The sequence below is a fragment of the Amphiprion ocellaris genome, chromosome 10 (genome assembly GCF_022539595.1).
Source record: "Amphiprion ocellaris isolate individual 3 ecotype Okinawa chromosome 10, ASM2253959v1, whole genome shotgun sequence".
In the NCBI taxonomy this organism is placed as follows: Eukaryota; Metazoa; Chordata; class Actinopteri; family Pomacentridae; genus Amphiprion; species Amphiprion ocellaris.
The window spans coordinates 29,047,770-29,067,332 of record NC_072775.1 but is presented as its reverse complement, the minus strand read 5'-3'; the positions used below and the strand labels follow the sequence as shown (position 1 = coordinate 29,067,332).

The 19,563-nt window shown below is 42.4% G+C and overlaps 1 protein-coding gene across 2 annotated transcripts in view; it reads left to right on the top strand.

Moving 5' to 3' along the window:
* The first annotated feature begins 696 nt into the window (after positions 1-696).
* The window catches only part of kirrel1b (kirre like nephrin family adhesion molecule 1b), a 108,070-nt gene continuing 89,203 nt past the window's right edge, over positions 697-19,563 (top strand). For both annotated transcript variants that reach the window (XM_055014239.1, XM_055014238.1), the window contains exon 1: positions 697-997. In XM_055014239.1, the coding sequence (XP_054870214.1) occupies positions 952-997 (46 nt within the window). In that variant the 5' untranslated portion in view covers positions 697-951. The remainder of the gene's footprint in view (positions 998-19,563) is intronic.

Below are 19,563 nucleotides of genomic sequence, written 5' to 3'. Positions count from 1 at the left end.
AAATTCATTGTTTCCGTGTCAGTGTGGTTTGTTAAATGGACTTATTGTGAGGAAATAACTGGTTGTTTTGATTGAAATATTTAAAAGCTGTGATTGAGACATGAACATTTAGGGTGTCCGCTTGTTTCCAGGTCTGATCTGTACTTTAACGCATGACAAAAGCAAGGTTAAATCAAAAAATACAGGAATCTCACTAAAAAAAGCTACTGATCTCTCATTTTGATAAATTATTTTACATATGAAAGCAGCTTTAAGTAAAAGAAATCTGTCCAAAGAACCCATCTGAGGGATCATTTAATTATTGTCTTCATGCACTTTATTTGGCAGGACTTTCATTTAAACATCATGAAAGATTTAAAAGCATACAGGTTCTGTTTAAGGTGCACTCAGTTGTAGATTTTAACACTTTCAGTTCTGAACTTTTCCTACTTAAAGCGCAGTTCGCTCTACGACCGCTGCAGCGCCCTCATCCTCATCCTCATCCTCCTCCTCCTCACCGTGGAGCCTAAACGGAGATTTGGAGCGGGGAGGCGTGGAGGAGGAGGTAGTGGTAGCAGATGAGGGAGGGGGTGTGCTACTGATTGTATGAGGGGGGTGGGGGGGAGACAGAGAGAGAGAAGGAGAGAAAGAGAGCAAGAGAGGAATTCAGTCCTGTTTAATTGGGAATCCACAGCGCACAGAGGAAAAGGGACCAACAACAAGAAAAAAAAAGTGAAGACAGATTTATTTTACGCACCGGGGGGAAAAAGAGGGAAATAGTTGGAGAAAGGACAGAAAAAGAAGGAGGACCAGAGGAGAAGGAGAGGCTTCGGAGTTTATTTTTCTTTAAATTTGTCTTCTCTCACTCTCATGACTCAAAAAGGATTCCTGCTAAATTCACCCGCTCGGGAGGAATTGATGGTGTCTTTTTGGGGAGCCGAGGGGAGGAATCTGAATGCGCTCGGCTGAACCATGCCAGCCTTGTGGATCATAACTTTGGCGATCACTTTAAACCAAGGTGAGTGAGACGCGCAGCCTGAGCTGGATGGAGACGCGAGCAGAAGTGGAAAGTTTATATTTCTGAAGCTCAGATTGTCTTGTTGTTGCTCTGTTTGGATGCGGGCGTCTGTGCTCTCCGCGGGTCTCCTCTTTCTGTCTGGTGATGGCAGCGCTTCTGATGTTGTGCATTTCTGCCTGCGCGCGTGGTTTCGTGCGCTATGTTGTTGTACATTTGCGCTGCTCCGGACGTCATCATCATCATCCTCATCAGAGCCCGCAGAAGGGATGAAGAGTGTTGGGGTGTTCAGGGTCTCACCAACTGCCCTGCGTTCATTCTTTCTTTTCTTCAGTTACGCGTGTTGTGTGTGGCGGAGATGTGGAGCATCTGCGCACGACATTGCTTTGACGTGACCTTTGAAACGCATGAATAGTTAGATTTGGTTGACACGCACAAAAAAACGCAGTATGGGTCACACACATACACGAGCGCGCTCACACGCACACGCACACACACATTGCGCATAACCTGCCAGCCGGGGGATGATTGATGAGGCGAGGATCCAATGCACAGTATGGTCGCCTGGCTTTAACATGAGTCACACTGGATCAATTTCACACACACGTGCACACTGCATGCACGCGCTTGACACGTGCGTGCCTTTAGTCTTCTGTGTGTGTGTGTGTGTGTGTGTGTGTGTGTGTGTGTGTGTGTGTGTGTGTGTGTGTGTGTGGCGAGAGTGAAAACCCTCGAGAGAGAAAGTCGCTCCGTGTGTGTCTGTGTTGGAGAAAACGTGTGTTTGAAAGTGAGTGTGTATGTGTGAGCAGTGCATCCTCCTCTTAGCATGCAGGTAGAGTCTGTGCGTGCTCGTGCCCGTGCGCGCGTCCCTCGCTGCGAAAAAGGTGCCAAGAAAAATTTATATTTTACCTTAAAGACGGAGACATATTCACTGGACTGGAGGAGCGTCCCATTACTAATATTAATGTCCCTATTTATCGATCATCTTGATAGATCACCCTCTCTGCACACACACACACAAACACACACACAACACACACAGATAGATGTACACACTCCTCAGCACACAGAGCGGATGAGTGTGTTTGAGGGCTCCAAAGACAGAGGTGATTAATGGAGGTGGCCTGACGTGAACAGTTCAACCGTGTGTATATGTGTGTGTTGTCTATATATGTGTGTGTGTGTGTGTTGTGTATGTGTGTGTGTGCTGTGTACCTGCCTCCCCACCTGGGTCCTCCTGGTGCCGCAGGCCGCCGGTGTGATGAACCACAGACGGTGATGCGTCTAGACAGACAGTCAGAGGAGCTTCCAGGCTGGAGCAGAGCTGACCACCTCAGAGACAAGACAGAATATGTTTGAAGAATAGATAGAAGGTGCTGTGGAAGACTGAAGATTAGAACAGAATGAATCAGTCAGAAAACATGTAAGGAGATCAGATTAGTCAGGGTTTGTAAGAGAAGAGACATGAGTAGAGAAGGTCGGGAAAGTTGGATTGTTCCAGTGTTGAAAAGAGCATCAGAAAGATAACCACAAATCAGAACAGAGGAAAAGGTGGTCAGAACAGAAAATGAACAAAGACCCAAGCAAAGTGAAGCAGTAATGGAGCAGGAGAACACAGAGTAGACAAACAGAGCAGAAAACCCAAATGGAACAAAACAGCAGGACCAACGGAGCAGATCAGAAACAGCCTGAGAATGTGAGCAGCAGCAGAGAACAGAGCAGAGCAGGAGATCAGTGTCTCCAGCTGAGCCGGTGTAAGCCTGTAAATGTGATCAGAGTGAATCTGTCCCCCTACATGCAGCAGCTGCAGCCTAATGTGTGTTTAGCCTGTTCGGACTCTTCCAGGTTTTCCACTACTGACAGCTCAGACCGTCTCTCCGATCAGCCTGATTTACTGCTCAGCCCAGTGGTGTGTCTGGCTTCCTCACACAGGCCAACTACATCTCTGTGTGGTTGACCGCACATCTGTGGGCCTCTGTAATTACCATTCGGCCCTGGTTGTGTGTATATATATGTGTGTGTGTGTGTGTGTGTGAGTGTATTGTTGCCGCTGTGCTGCCACAGCGCCGGTCTGGCCACAGGCGAAGAAGGAGCCTATTTCTCAGAGTCGATTCTTGAACAGCACTTTTGCTCAAGCTTTTTTTTTTTTCTTGCAGCCTGATCATGCAAAGCAAAGGCAAGCAAAGCGATTCTTGCACTGCAAGCACCTGTCCTGTCTTTCTGCTCTCCCTTTCACACACATCTAGACTTTCTTTTTCTCCAATTTCTTCTCCCTTTCTCCCCCTTCCTCCTCCCTCCCATCACAAGAATAGAGCAGAGGCGCAGATGTAAAGAGACAAGCCAAAAGACAGAGAGATGGAGGCACAGGGAGACGAAGAATGGAAGAGACAGCGGGGTTCAGGCCTAATCTGTTGACAAGAGGGGATGTTTGAGGATAAACAGAGGCAGAGCAGGAGTGCTCAGGAAGCACACAGAGAAAGAGAAAGACCCCCAACAGCAACCCCAGCTGGACCATCAATGTTTGATGGTTTACATCAGCAAAGATTTACACCCAAATTGGGTTCTGGGGGCAAACAGAGATCCAGAGAAAGTTCTCAAGATGTATTCTTCAAAAAGACAGAGTCAAAGGCAGCCAAGGCTCTTGAAGACTGTGCCCCTCTAGTCCCTTTTTCAGGACTTTGAGATTAATCATAATTGTGAATCTTTCCAGGCTCCTAAATTGTTGATCCCACTTGCTGCGACCTCGTCCAATAATAGAATGTATGAGATAAATCATTAGTTTCAAGCACTCCTCTGTTACGCCCTCAAATGGTTGTGTAATTCCTTTCTGAATCACCAAACAATAAAAAATATGCTCAGATGGGGGGTTTGTATGTAAAGTTTTGGCATTTAAACCATATAAAGGCTTTGAAAAATTGCACGAACTATACTAACAAGCTGTGGAGTGATAAAACAAGATTTAATTAAATCTCATTTCTGCTACTTCATAAAAGGAGCATTTGGTTACATCATTGTCTTTAATGCATACTGGAAGATAAGAATAATTATATAACCTCTAACAAACTCTGCTCTTCCTGATCTGATGTAGGAGATACTCACATTTTCACAGCCCAGTTAATCCACATGTTGAAGCTGAGGTGGAAGTTTGATGTGGGCCTTAATGACACCATCTCCTTCTGCCACCACCTCTATAAATGTTGCGTATCTAGTGGTGTTTAAAAAGACAGATTAAACTGATATAGGAGCACAATTGTCAGTGCACTTTTTTGAATTCAAACTGAGATTAACACTGCTGAAGTATGCAGTTGTGTCACTCATTTCAATTGCAATTCATGCAGCCCGCTTTTACAGAAAAATAGCACAGGCTCATCTGCAAAAGAGTTGAAGGTACTCAACTGTCATTAGCATACTGAAATGTCACCCAGCAGAGCTCAAATATGCACAATAAAAACTAAAGCAAGCTAATTTCCTCATGTTATAAATGGCTATTTAGTATTTTGGTAGCTGATAAGCTTCTAAAGTCACAGATCAGTTGCTCAAATTGGATCCCCGGATCATATTTCATTACCTCACCTTTCACCTGAAGCAACTTGTCTCTAGCATGGCACCCGCTATAGATATTTTTTTTAACCTAGGGCTGTGCAAATGTTAAAAAAGCGCCTCACACCACGCGAAAAAAAAAAACCCTCAGACATACAAATATAGTCATGTTAAAAATCTACATTTATTTGTGGCTTCCACTGAGACTCGACCCTTGTAAAAAAACTCTCATTAAACCCAACTGTTCCGCCCCCTTCATCTCAACTTTCCTTATTCTTTCTCACCTGCTCTGGGAAAAGACCTGATTGACTGAAATCTCCTGTCATGGGATAAATTTCGTGAATCCTGAAAGTGGAGCCAAAAAGAGGTGACAAAAATATAATTTACTCCCAGATCAATTGAAATACATTATGCTTGAATAACAATAGTATGGAATTTTTTTGCCTGCTTACCCTAGCTTTAATCAAAGTGATGCAAACTAAAAACACTTTTAACTCAGGGTTTCAAGGGTCTGAGCAATTTCCCACTTTGAAGTGGATTACAAAAGAGCTTATGTCAGTAGTCCTGCAATGGAATAAGCTCTCCAAATCACACTTATTTCAAACTCTTATTGAAATTCCCTCTCTTTTGTTGATTAAACCCTAAAAAAACTCATGTCTGTGTATCAGAGTTACACATTCAGATATTTAGATAATGACTTTCTGCTTTAAAAAGGCTGATGTAACTTCATACTGTTGCTTCCACTAAAATGTGCAGATCTATGAAGTCTGTACCTCTTTGTCCAGTCACTTCTCCTCCGTTCGCTGCAGTTTGAGCACACCGTTTCATCTATTACTCTCCTCAAACACCGTAAAACTACTTTGTTACTCAACTGCAAGCTTTAATTTTGGAGTAATGTAGCCAAACATGTTGGAAACCAATTCTCGAAGTATAAAGATCCAGATCCTCCAAGATGATAGAATTGGTTCTTTAGATTTGTTGCATTTGAAACTCTGGAGGTCTGAATCCTTGTTTTTAGGTCAAATGCTCAGTCATGGTGTTTGACTGCTTATTTCGCTTATAATATATCTTAAAGCACATTAAAAAAAAAGCTCTATATGTACCTGCTAACAGTAAAAAAAAAAAACTTCAACTGTCTTTCACAGATATAAAATGCATGCAGGAAGTTCATTAAACTAAGAAATTTGTACTACCACTTTTATTCAATATGCAAAGCTACTCCACATGTTCGCCTGTTTGGTACGTTTCATCATCTGCATGATAAGCATTTCTTGCATGAGCAACCTCAGGATGAATCAAGCCACCAACCTTGGCCATTAGTCCCATACTGTACTAATCATGCCATAAAAGCAAGTATATAAGGCCGACTGACTCTGTTGCTCTAATTATGTGTTAAAAAATAAATAAATAAAAATCCACTCAAGTATAAAACACTGTACTTTAAAATTAAAATAATTAAAAGAGCAGAGCATTTATGAGTAGCAGCCAAGGTTCAAACTACATGTGCCACATCCCTAAAGCCCTGCAGTGCCTGACAGATCTGATATCCTTATTTTGGGGGGAACTGTAATCTGAGGTGACAAGGGGGAGCAATTAAAATAAATGCATAAAATAATCGCCACAATTAGCTGCCGCATAATTCGCTATGATACAGTCTATGGCGATGCCCTGACAATCTAGTAATCTGCTAAAACAATGGTGGAAAATCCCCCCCCCTCCTCTGGGCACAGGCTGATGTAGGTTTTAGTGCTTTTGTGCATGTGTGGGAGGGAAAGATTGAAGAGTATGCAGATCCTAACAGAGAGGGTCGACTGGTATTAGGACTGACACACGTCAGTCTGGCTGAAATGTCAGCCTGGATGAGGGAGAAGTCGTGGACTCGAAGGGAAAAAAAAGAAGAGAAGGGGGAAGAGAAGACGTGCAGAAAAATGGGTTGAGAGGAGAGAGGAAGAAGAGAGAGAGGATGAAGGCAGAAATTCAAACAGGAGGAAGAAGAGGAGAGTGTGGGCTGGAGCAAAAGATGAGGAAAGAAAGGGCAGAGGAAGTGAAGTGAGAACGGGATAAAGTGGGAGAGTTCAGGTGAAGAGTAGGAAGGAAACATGAATGAATAAAAAGAGGGCAGAGGATGAAAAGGAAGGGATTAGAAGTGTGTTGGAACAAGAGATGAAGATGGGGAGGAGAAGAAGTAGCTGTAAGAGAAGAAAAGAGGAAGGAATTCCAGGTGGGAGGAGAAGGGTGAAAGAGGAAAAAGTGGGATGCAGTTAGAGAGCAGGAACATAAAGGAGTTCAGATGGGAGGATGAATAGGTCGCAAAGATGGAAGGAGGATTCAAAAGTGGAGCTGAGGTTGGAGAAACGTAGGAGGAAAAGATGATGAGATGACAAATAAATGTAAGTGGGAAGAGGGCAAAGGAGTGAATGAATGTGGGCCCTAAAGCGGGGATGAAAGAGGAGGAGAAAAGAGGAGTAGATGAGCAGAAATGAGAAAGCGGGAAAATGAGTTGGGATAGAAGGAAAAGAAGATGAGTAAAGGAGCAAAGAAGAGCTATAAGGAGCATTAAAGGAGGAGATGAGGTGTGAGAAGACAACAAGACTAGAGAAATTTTGTCAGGAAGAGGAGGATGAAGGAAAAGCTGAAAAGATGGGAGAAGGAGGAGGAAAAGTGGTGACAATGGAGAGAACTTTGAGGAGGAAGACATGCAGAAAACATAGATAAGGGGGATGCAGCAGTGTGGGTGACGGCAGGAGTAAAGAAGGAAAGCAGGGTTGAAGAGCAGAGATTTATGTGTGGAAAAAAGAAAGAAGGTTGAGAAGAAAAGAGGATGGTTTTGAGTAGAAGGACAAGGACAGAAGAGTGAAGGAGGGCAGCAAAAAGGAGGTGTAGCAAGAGATGGAAGAAGCGCTGGAAAGAGGGTAAAAGGAGCATTAATGGAGGAGATGAGGTGCGAGAAGACGACTAGATTAGAGGAATTTTGGTAGGAAGACAATCAAAGAGGAGGATGAAGGAAAAGATGGAAGGAGAAGAAAGATGGAGGAGGCGAGCAGCATTGGGGAGCAGGGATTTATTGGTGAAACAACAGGAAGAACATAGAGGAGAAGAAAAAGGGGAGTAGATGAGGGGAGATGAGAAGAAACGAGGATGATTTGGGTGGAAGGAAGAGTAAAGGAGCAGCAAGAGATGAAGGAAGAACTGGAAAGAGGGCAAAAGAAACATCAGTTGGATTAGAGAAAGACAATCAAAGAGGAGGATGAAGGAAAGGCTGAACAGATGGGAGAAGGAGAAGACAGGTGGAGGAGGCGAGAGAGAGAAAGTGGGTGAGAATTTGGGGGAGAAATCTTGAGGAGAAAGAGCAAAGATATGAAGAAGGAGATCAGTAATAGAAGGACAAATGATAAATAAAGAAGGGGGATGCAGCAGTGTGGAGGAGAGCAGGGTTGAGGAGAATAGATTTATTGGTTCAAAATAGAAGACAAGAAAGAGAGGAGTAGATGAAGGGAAATTAGAAGAAAAGAGGATGATTTGGGTCGAAGGAAGAGGATAGATGAGTAAAGGAGCAGCAAAAATGAGGTAGAGGAAACATTGGAAAAAGGGCAAAATGAGCATCAATTGGATTAGAGAACATTTGGTGGAAAGACAATAGAAGAGGAGGAGAGAAAATGTTGAAAAGATGTGAGAAGGAGAAGTAAAGTGGGTGAGAATGGGGCGAAATTTTGAGGAGAAAGAGCAAAGGCATGATGAAGGGACATCAGTAATAGAAGGAGAAAAGATAAAGAAAGAAGAAGGGGGATGCAGCAGTGTGGAAGAGGGCAGGAGTGAAATGCAGAGGAGGAGACCAGGGTTGGGGTAGATTTATTAGTACAAACAGGGAAAAAATAGATGGATAGCATATGGATTTAGGTGGAAAGAAAAGAGCAGATGAGTAAAGGAGGGCGGGAAAGAGGTGTTGCAAGAGATGGAGGAAATATTGGAAGGAGGGCAAAGGGAACATTATTGGAACAGATGAGGTGTGAAAGGACAACAGGATTAGAGCTTAGAGCTTTTTTGAAGGAAGACAATCAAAGAGGAGGATGAAGGAAAGGATGGAAGAAGGAGAAGAAAGGTAAGAGAGGCAAGAGAAGAAAAGGGGCTGAGAGAAATCTGGAGGACAGTTGATGATGAGATTATAGAAGGAGAAAAGATAGAGAAAGAAGAAGGGGGATGCAGCAGTGTGGAAGAGGGCAGGAGTGAAATGCAGAGGAGGAGTGGGAGCCGAAAGGAGTGAAGGAGGAGCAGAGCAGGGTTGGGGAGCAGAGATTTATGTGCAGAGAGGGTTGCAGCGAGGGAGCAGAGGGAAACAGCCAGGCCTATTATAGATGGGGCTCTCCTGGGAGAGCAGGGCCTGGAGTTTTCCAGGCATTTCCAGCATATTTCACCGCTGTTCCAAGCGGCACGCTGCAATGCACAAAGCGCCGCCCTCGACCCGAGTCCTCAGCCCTCCAAGGATAAATAAAGTGGGTCTCCTTTCTCTGCACAAGTATTCAATAAAAGTGATAAAAGGCTGGCGGTAGCCCTTCTTAGCTTTTTTAAAATTTTTTATTTTGGAATGGAAAGTGAGAAACCAAACCGGCCACCCTCTCCAAGGAGACGCTTTCAAAGAAATGCAGACATCAAGCATAAAAGCACCAAAAGCATAAAAGTGCTTCCTTTTATACTAGGAAGAATGTCAACGAAAAAGGGTCGCGAGATCAAATGAGCTGACTGTGGAGGTAGTTTATGTTTCTGCTTCTCTCTCTCTCTCTTTCTGTTTCTTTGTCTGCCTGTGTTTTCTGCCTTGCTCGCCCGCCGTCTGAGGATGTGTGAAGGTGAGAGAGAACAATTGAATGGGCCTCCCACATAAAATCCATTCAGAGACATCTTGAGGAATAAGAATGAGAAATTGTCCGACGCAGTGAATTAAATCAATCTGATCCATTTACAAGATCACTATCACAAGGTTTTCCCTTTTGTCTTTGCCCTGGATTGTGCATGCTGCTGGATACGTGTGTGCCACCACTTTACGTAACGCCAAAATGCAGTTTCCCACGTAATCAATGAAACAGTTACTCAAATACATGTTACACTGATGGATTTTACATGTTTCACATACATTTTTGTTAACTAACTGTCAGGGTTGGGTGTTATAGACTCAGTAGTTTTATTAAAATGTGCGTTATGGTGACCAAAGAAACCTTTCCACAAACTACCTAAAAACCAAAGCTAACTTTTAAATAATACATCACATAATAAGTGTTTTTTCATTATCTAGTAAGCAAATCCATTGGTAGTTTGCTTTAAATACTGTAAAAATTACTATCTTTGTTATGAAATTACATGTTACAGCACCACATCACAGTGGTTCCTACCCGGAACAGATAGCCATATAGCATTTTCTGCTAATCTGCAAGGAGATAATGGAATGTCCAAAAGAAATTCTGGCAATTTTTTACAGGACGGATGCTGCGATACCTTTTGCTTGATCTGCATGTGCCTTTGCAACAAGAAAGTTAAAAATTTAAAAAATAATGCTTCTTCAAAGGAGTCCTAACCAGATCCGATAGCCACATGGCATTTTCCGTTAATCTGCAAGGAAATTTCCAAAAAATATGACCAATTTAGACAACTTTTTATAGGTTGGATGCTGTGATACCTTAATCTGCATATGCTTTAGCAACAAGAAATAAAAATTTCAAAAAAAAATGTATTGGTGATTTCTAACCAGAACCAATAGCTGCACAGCATTTTCAGCTAATCTGCGAGGAAACTGTAAAATTTTCAAAAATATGCTGAATTTTGAAAATACATTATAGATTGGATGCTGTGATACCTGCTGCTTGATGTGCATGTGCTGCTGCAACAAGAAAATAAAAACTGAAAACATAATCTGTCTTCACAAGAGCACTTTGATTCCTATCCAGAATTGACAGCTACATAGCATTTTATGCTAATACGCAAGAAAATAACAGAATTTCCCAAAATTTTGACCAGATTTTATATTGCTAATGCTGTGATACCTGCTGCTTGATCTGCCTGTGCTTTTACAACAAGAAAGTGAAAATTGAAAAAAATAATCTAACTTCACAGGAACTCAAGGGCATAAAAAATCTGCCATGCACATTTCAATATGCATTCATGAACTTTGTTATTGATGTAAAAATGATCCACAATGCAACAGGCGCTCTATTCTACATCAAACTACTCACACCGCATATAAAATTCTACATCGTTACGTTTCGAGTCATTTCTTTCAACCATGCAACAACTAATTTCTATCAAGTGCATATCTCATTCAAACTAAAGCTTCTGCTAAAGGAAAAGTTGGTAATTTTTAATACTTCCTCTTTCAAATATCCAACGTGTGACGAACATGATTCCAATTTTTCACACCCCACAGACCCTGTATCCACTGGCACCACTTTCAGTTAATTTAACATTTAGCGCCTTCCAATCTTTTCCCACAGAGACTTTTCCAAACTTATTTCCCTTATCAGGAGCTGAACTTGTGTAACCAAACGATTTCAATGCGTGGGCACCAAGACCAAGGATTTTTCTCTCTCTCTCTTTTTTTTTTGAAGTCTCAGTATATCGCGCTATCCCTTTTATTTCTCTTTTCCTTTGGTGGATTTTAAATGGTGATAAAAGAGGCAGCAGCAGTTTAAAGATGGAGATGGACAACATGATTACAGATGATGAAAGCTGGTATCCATCACCACCCACTCTGTTTGTGTTTCCATCCTCCTTCTGTCTGTCTATCTGCCTGTTCCTCCTTCTTTCCCCCCTCTTATGTTTTAATGTAAGTCGATAACTATCAGGAACTGATAACACCCTGGGCTCCACTCGACTCGGTGAGGCATGATGAGGCGGAGAGGGGAAGGAGGAATGGCTGGGTGAGGTGTTGGTGTGGGTGCGGAGGGTGGTGACACTATCTCCCCTCGGTGAAGCCTGATGTGCTCGGGTGAGGCGGAGATAAGCCGGCTGCTCTTGGCGGCGGCGAGGGGGAGGAAAGGTGACGTCACGCTGCTGCTCGTCTCTCCAAATAAAGTTATGGCGTCACAGGTGGAGATTATGTCAGAGTGGGATTTGTCATTGTTCCAGCGAGGAGATTTAAACTCGGGTTTACTTTTCTTTTTGTTGCTCTGTGTGACTGTTTTTTAACAACAAATATTTTACGTTGTCACAGAAGGAAAAGCGCAGGTGTTGCTAATATTATTAACACGACTATTCAGCCTTGACAGTGTGACAGTGAGTCAACAAGGGCCTGGAAGCTGAAGCAGCTAATTAAAATTCAGTCAATATTAATTCTATTATTTATACCTGTGTGTTTTCTACTGTGACGTGTCAAAACGTCTTCCATAGAAAAAGAACTACTGCAGTTTCTATTGTGGTGACTTACAGTGATCAGCCACAACATTAAAACCATAGACTGGTAAAGAAAATAATCATTTTGTTGTAATACAACATTCTGCTGGGAAACCTTGACTTCCTTGGATGCTACTTTGACATGTACCATCCACCTAAACATTTTTGCACACCATGCAACAGCAGGGTAATGCATGATGCCACACTGCAAAAGCTGCTCAGGAATTGGCTCCAGGAACACGACCAAGAGCCCACAGTGTTGATCTAGCCTCCTACCTCAGCAGACCCCATTCCATACTTGTGCTTTAACTAAAATGTGCATTACAGTAGCCACAAGGTAAAACCTTTCTGCTTCTTTCTCCTCTCTCTAGAAAAAGCAAATTGCCCAAAAACTAAGAAATCAATATTGTATGTATTAAGTTTATGTTGTTTGTTTTTTTTAAACGTTTAGTGGATATATTCAGTGGGAGTTAGCTTTAAATAATGTTAATACTGCTTTCTTTATCAGACTAAAGTTAGAATTTCCAAACAAATACATAGTTGCTCTTTGAATTCCATACCATACTATTTGATCATAACACAGTGATTTCTAACCACAACAGAACAAACCATACTGTATTATCTGCTAGTCTGTGAGCCAAATAATATGACTTGGAAAAAAAAATAGCAACTAGAAAAGCACTCAGAGAGCGCAGTACTCCACCAAGCCCGCTCAGTCGTTGTATCATTTCTGATGGCTCAAATCTTTAACACATCTGTGGATCCAGACTGTAAGCCACATCACTGCCAAAATCTAATCAATTGGTCCTTGTGTAATTTCTGACCTTTCCTCAAAATTTCATCTGAATCCATTTTGAGTAATGTTGCTAACAGAGAGACAAACCAACGCCGATAGTCACATAACTGTCATAATAAAGTAGTTATAGCTGTGCTTGACAAATGAGCAACATGATAATGATATATATTGTATTAAGTTTATGGATTTTTTTCACATTTAGCAAACATATTCAGTGGGAGTTACCTATAAATAATGTTTAGAATACTTTCTTCATCCTTCTAAATAGTTATAATTTCCAAATACATACTTGCTATTTGCAGTTTGAATTAAATGCTGTACTATTTCATCATAACACAGTGATTCTTAACCACAACAGAACCAAACCACACTGTATTATCTGCTAGTCTGCAAGCCAATACTTGGAATACTGACTTGGAAAAAAATAGCATTAACTGTGCTCAACAAATGAGGAACATGACAAAGAGCTTAAAGTGTTGACCCAGCCTTCTAACTCACCAGATCCTAATCGGTTTAACATTGGATCAATGTCCCAGAGCCTTGATCCAAGGAGGATCTTAGGTTGCCAAATCTGGCAAGCCACAGGACCCAAAGGATCTGCTGCCAACATCTCAGTGCCAGAGCTACAGAACACCTACAGAGATCCTGTGTCCTTGGCCATGACGGACCAGAAGCATTTTGGCAGCACAAGTGGGACATACACAATAGTTTGCAAGTGGTTTTAATGTTGTTATTAATGCACTCACATTATGGAGACCCGAATTCCAATTTGGCAGCCAGTATCATGAAAAGACATTTTTTAATACTTTATTTGTTAGCAGAAGGCATTTTTGGCATTTGGCGTTTAATTTTATGCTATGTAGCTGCAACAAACCACACTGTATGCCATTTATTGAATGTCACCCGTTGGTGTAAAAAGCGTAGAAGTGATTTGCAAAATGTGCTAGAGTTGGCTTGCTGATGTTGAATTTGTTGGCAAAAATGTCTTGAAGTTCTTTTAAAGGTAATTTATTTAATTTAGGGTTTATGTTCTCATAAATGTTGCCTGCATCAGAAAGTGCCAGACACAAAGAGTGTGTGTTTTTGTATGTTCCCTAAGAAAAGGCTCTGTTGTTCATGTGCGTATGTGTGCAGCAGTGAGAGAGAAACCCTTGAAAGAAGTGTGTGTGCATGTGTGTGTGTGTGTGTGTGTGTGTGCAAATCCACAATATACAGAGAGGGCCAAAGGAAAATAAAAGAGTAGGTCTGCTCGCCTGTGATTGAGGCAATGCGAGAAAGGAGGGGGGAGGAGGGGTGGGTGAGAGAGAGAGAGAGAGAGAGAGAGAGAGAGAGAGAGGGGTGGGGGGGTGGGGGGAGGAAGCGAGGGAGCAAAAAGCGAGTGTGTTGGGGAGAGAGAGCGAGAGAAAAAGATAATTTCTTAGCTCTTCTTTTAAATAAGTCTGTTTCTATAGCAACCATCCAACCAGCCGCTGGAGAGAGAAAGAGAGAGAGAGAGAGGGGAAAGTGGGGGTGCACCAGAGAAAACAGAGAGAGAGAGAGTTACCATAGCAACGGAGGAAGAGGGAGGAAAAAGAACTTGGAGAAACTTTAAAAAAAAACATATTGTGAGGAAAAAGGTAAAAGGCGATGTACGGAAAGGACGAGTGGTACCATAGGTGAGACGGTCAGCTAGCTTTGCGTGCATGGCATCAGTTTGGTTTTTATTATTCAGCTTGTTTCATTGGTAATTCTTGCAGGGGCAATTTAAAGTACTACCACAGAACAATAAGTACGCTACATAAAACAGCACAATACTGTTGATTCTATTTATCTCATCAGTGTGAGATAAATAGAAGCAATAATCACCACACTTCAAAAAGTTCTTGGCTTCACAAGGGGCAAAACTCCCATTACTGACTGTATACTGTAAAGCCTCATGTCTTTGTCTGCAAAAGGTAAATAGTTTGTTGCCATTTCTTTGCATCAAGAGGTAAATTTAATAATCTGGTTGCTCCAGGACAATGATTCTCTCAACACAGATCAGCCAAATGTGAATTTGAGCTTTTGCTCTCTGAACCTTAATCACCATCTGACTTCTGTTTGCCAAACTGAAATCTGACTTGAACAGTCGTACTGATGATGAGGTCATGCATTCTGCTCTTGAGGAATATCTCGAGTCCCAAGACATGACCTTTTTCCGTTAGCGGAAAGTGAAGCTTGAACATCAATGGACCAAGTGCATTGAATTTAAAGGAGACTGTTGAGAAATAATGCAAGAACAATCTCTCTCCTGTGACGTTTGCCAAGATCTTTTTAAAGTACCTTCATTACATTGCAGAAAAAAAGATTACCTAAAAGTCCATCAGTGTGAGTTAAGTAGAATCCATAAATATGAACGTACTTCAAAAAGTCATCCTGTAACAAGGGGTGTGACTTCCATTTTGTGTACTATAAAGTCTTATATCACTGTCCACAAATTCTCAGATGTTTGAGGCAATCAAAGACTAAAGGAATGGAAAGCTTCAAAGATGGCTGCTGTTGCTCCCAAAACAGCGTGTCCATCCACACAGATCAGGTATCCGAGGCAGCCAAATGTGGCTTTAAACTGTTACGCCAAGAACTTTTCTCACCCAACCTGCACCGTTGAACTTCTGTTTCCTAAACTGAAATCCAACTTGCATAGTCGGAAATTTCAGACTGATGATGAGATCATGCATGCTGTTGAGGAGAGTCTGAGTGCTGAAACTGTGACCTTCTTCTGGGAACTGATAATGACACTCAAACATTGGTGGATTGAATGCATTGAAGTTAAAGGAAACTATGTTATTCTTTTTCCTGTGGAGTTTTCTGGCGAGGTTGAGAACTTCATGAAGTACCCTTAATAGACTACATAAAACAAAACAATACCTAAAAGTCTACCAGTGTGGGATAAATACAGTAAATACAATACCTAAATGAAAATCACATGTGGACAATTTAGGGATGTCTGGAGCCAAATCATGAGGCTGGTTTTAAACAAGCTTTTAAACTCCACTTCCTCACCTCTTTACATGAAAAAAGCACATTGACCAAAAGCAGTCTTTATAAACTGCAATACCCAATAACCTCTAGTAGATACTTCAGTTCTACCTGCCCAGATAGGCCAGGCATCCTCTATTTAAGAGGTGGGGTAGCAAGATTATGAGTCATTTTATACATATATACATTTTATACTACCTCTGTACCCCTCTACCTCTCTACCTCTCTACCTCTTCTGTCCCTCTCAACCAGCCTGCCAGCAGGCCGCTGGGTCCCCCCACATACAGAGCCGGGTTCTGCTTAAGGTTTCTTCCCCGTTAAAGGGGAGTTTTTCTTGCGACTGTCACTTTAGGGTTTGCTCTAGGAGTTGGGGTAAAAGAGAAAATTGTTAAAACTAAGCAATTCGTAACTATTACGAAATGTATTCAATGTATAAATGAACATGATTTATGTTTTGAATTCAACTTTAGTTATAATTCACAACATTTGTAATATCAAGGCACTGCACGTACTAAGGCAAGCAAAGAAACCTAGCAAATCCGTTTCCTTCAGTCCCTTTGAGGAAGAAACACTTGCTTGGCAAATTAATAAAAAAGATTCAATGAATTACTCATTGACAAAGTGGTAGGAGTTGTTTTGAACATCCAGGGGTTGAATCAAAGAAGCTGACACCCTGCTTCATTGGACCATTTGAGGTGGAGGCGGTGATTAATCCTGTTGCCGTCCGACTGACGTTGCCCCGCTCCATGCGTGTACACCCTACTTTTCAAGTTTCACAACTGAAGCTGGTCCAGGAGAGCCCGCTGGCTCCTCCCATGCCTGCTCCGCCTCCACCCCGGACTCTGGATGACCACCCAGTGTTTACTGTCAGGAGATTGTTGGATATGAGCCGCCGGGGCACAGGCATGCAACACCTTGTGGACTGGGAGGGTTACGGCCCCGAGGAGCGCTGCTGGGTAGTCCGCCGACAGATCCTGGATCCCAGCCTCATTTCAGACTTCCATCACCAGCCTCCTGACAGGTTCGCACGACGGACCCTCCTCACCCCCCCAGCCCACGCCAGCCTGTCAGGAAAGGGAGGGGGTGGGTGGGCTCTGTCTCAGCATCTGCCCTCCCAGGAAGACCGGGACCCCGGACCGCTCTGTCGACCAGGACCACTGAGATCCCCCCCACTTCCCAAAGAGGACTGACTGGCTTCTCCCTCCACCTCTGGCTCTCCCCTTTGGCAGCAGCCGCTCTCCGCCGCTCCGCCAGCTGCACCAGACGTGCGCTCTTTGGACCGCCGGTCCCCTGGAGCCTGACTTCCCCCCTCCCTCCCTATTTGTGAGTTTGGCCTTAGTTTAAGTATAGCTCTGTTCTTAGTTTCCGAGCCTGGTTTTAGTTACTTATCCTCTGCTTTGCATTAGTTTCCTTTCGTTAATTATTGTTAGACTTTTCCCCGCCTGCCTTATTTATTGTATTTAGCATTTGTTAAATAAATTGGTTTCTATTTTGATTTGACACTGCCTGTTCTGTGCGTCCTCCTTCGGGTTCACAACTGGGCCCCCTGACAAGAAGTCTTGTTCATTCAGGCTTTAGCGGGCCATTTCAGATGTCGCTCTCCCTAACAATTTCCAACTCCTGGGGGATTCCAAGATGTTTCCAGACCAGATAAGATATCCCTCCACAGAGTTCTTAGGTTAGATGGTCAACTCGAGCGCTTCTAAAACTAAATAATGGGTGCAAAACATGCTCCACTGTGATATCAATTAGCTTGGCATCAGTTTCATAAGAATTCATCAACTACAGCTCTGTTTGGTTCCCAAGTGACCAAACTGTCCAAATTTGCCTTAGCATTTCATTCTTATCTCACAATGGCTGCTTCTCTATCTCAATGCACCTGAGAGTCATGGATAGTATTGTATACAACGATCAAATCACCCGTCTACTGTGGGTTAGGTTCCCTTCATGCCACTAAAACACCTTCGACCTGTCGGTGCATGGACACAGGGCCCCTTGGAGATCTTTGGCACTGGGTCTTTGGGTCCTGTTAGTCGAACTTCCAGCAGATCATGTGTATACTTGATCAAATTAGAATCTGGAGAATTTGGAGGCCGTGGTGACGTTTTTGGCTCTTGGTCATGTTCCTCCATGCATCTCTAAGCAGTTTTAGCAGTGTGGTACATTGGCTCTATGGTGGGAGGCCACTGTCGTTGAGTTTACCGTTCCCATGGAGGGGTCTGCAACTACTTCTAGGTAGGTGGAACCTTTCAAAGTAACACCCACATGAATCCCAGGAATCAACGTTTCATAGCAAAACAATGCAGTACGAGACACGCTCAATGGGAAAAAAACTCACAAAAAATGTTTTTAAAAAAGTAAAATATATTGAAATCTGAACCTCCTGTGTTTCCATATTGAGGAACAATGAGGATATTAACGGATAAGAACTTTTTGAAGTTGGATTTCATAGCAGAGGAAAAATGCTCCAATAGCCTGCTTTTGAACCCTGTTATTTAACAGCAAATAAATGGTTAGATTTCTCATCCCATTGCTTTCTGTTACTCAGCCCAGTTCTGTCAAAGGCTCCAAATCCTTCACAACCGCACATCACACTTTCTGTGTTTAACAAGTATAAATTGTGGTTTAACAAGCAGCCAGTTCAGCATTTGGAGGTATTTAGTAACTGTCAACAGCTGTAGCCCTGGTCATTGTTGTATAGACCATCAGAATTTCTGTTCTCACAGTAAAAGCTGAAGAGTTCAAACAAACCATGGACAAAACCGACGTGATTCCGGCATTTACGCTCTGGAGTGGCAAGTTGACTAGATGACTAATGTTGAGTTTTGGGTGAAAAAGATAATAAAAATGTCAAATTACTTAAAAAAAATGTTCCTTGCACTAAAAACTTTGTCATACTGCTGATTACTTCTGAACAATTTATCATTGTCGAAGCGAAACTGCAAACTGAAACAATGCATTTGGCACCTCACAAAGACTGCAGCTTAGGATATATGTTATGCAACGCGCCTAAATCAGAACTTTGTTTTGGTGGTTTTACAATTTCATGTTTCTTGTGTGACAGGCACACTTCTGATGGTATCTCATATGGTAATTCCTCGTGGCGATTTAATTCTATTACACAGTGGATATTGAACTGAAGTTTCTCGTGGTAAAGAAAATACATACATTGCAAATCAAATCGCAATATCTGACAGAAAAATTGCAATTAGATCGCTCAGCCCTGCTGCTTCTTCTAACTACAAATAGGAGATAAAGAGCAGCAGAGCTGGGTCGTATAGCTGCACTGTATGGAGCCTGCAGAGAGAGAGACAGATATGAGCTGCACAGATAACAGTGGGTATATGGCTCCTACCCGATTGTCCTTTTTCAGCTCTTGACCACACATGACCTCCATCACTGTGTAGAGAGGGCGAGCGAGCAATGAGAAACACAGGGGGGAGGCAGAGCAAGCGAGAGAGGATTGATTGGGAGTCCCAGAGTTCAGACAGCTCCGACCACAGAGGCCTTGATCTGTTTCCCCAAAAGCGCTAAAGCTACATGGTGATCCAAAGCAGGAGAAGAGGTCGTGTGGGGAAAGAGAGAGTCCAAACACTTCATCCTGCACATTAATAGTATGGAAATTTTAGAGTCTGTAGTGTCTGTGTGCATATCGAGTGAGATCTCATACATTTGTAAGCAAAATCTGGATAAAGAAGTGCCAGACTACATCAACAAGTTCACATTTCACTGTGTGTTTTTGGTAGTTTGGGGATTTTATTTTTATTTTTTTTAGCATAACAAGAGTGGCAGATCTTCCTCTGGTTTGAGTATGGATATTTATTTACTTTACTTCTCCCAGTGGATTTCTCACATGCATTAG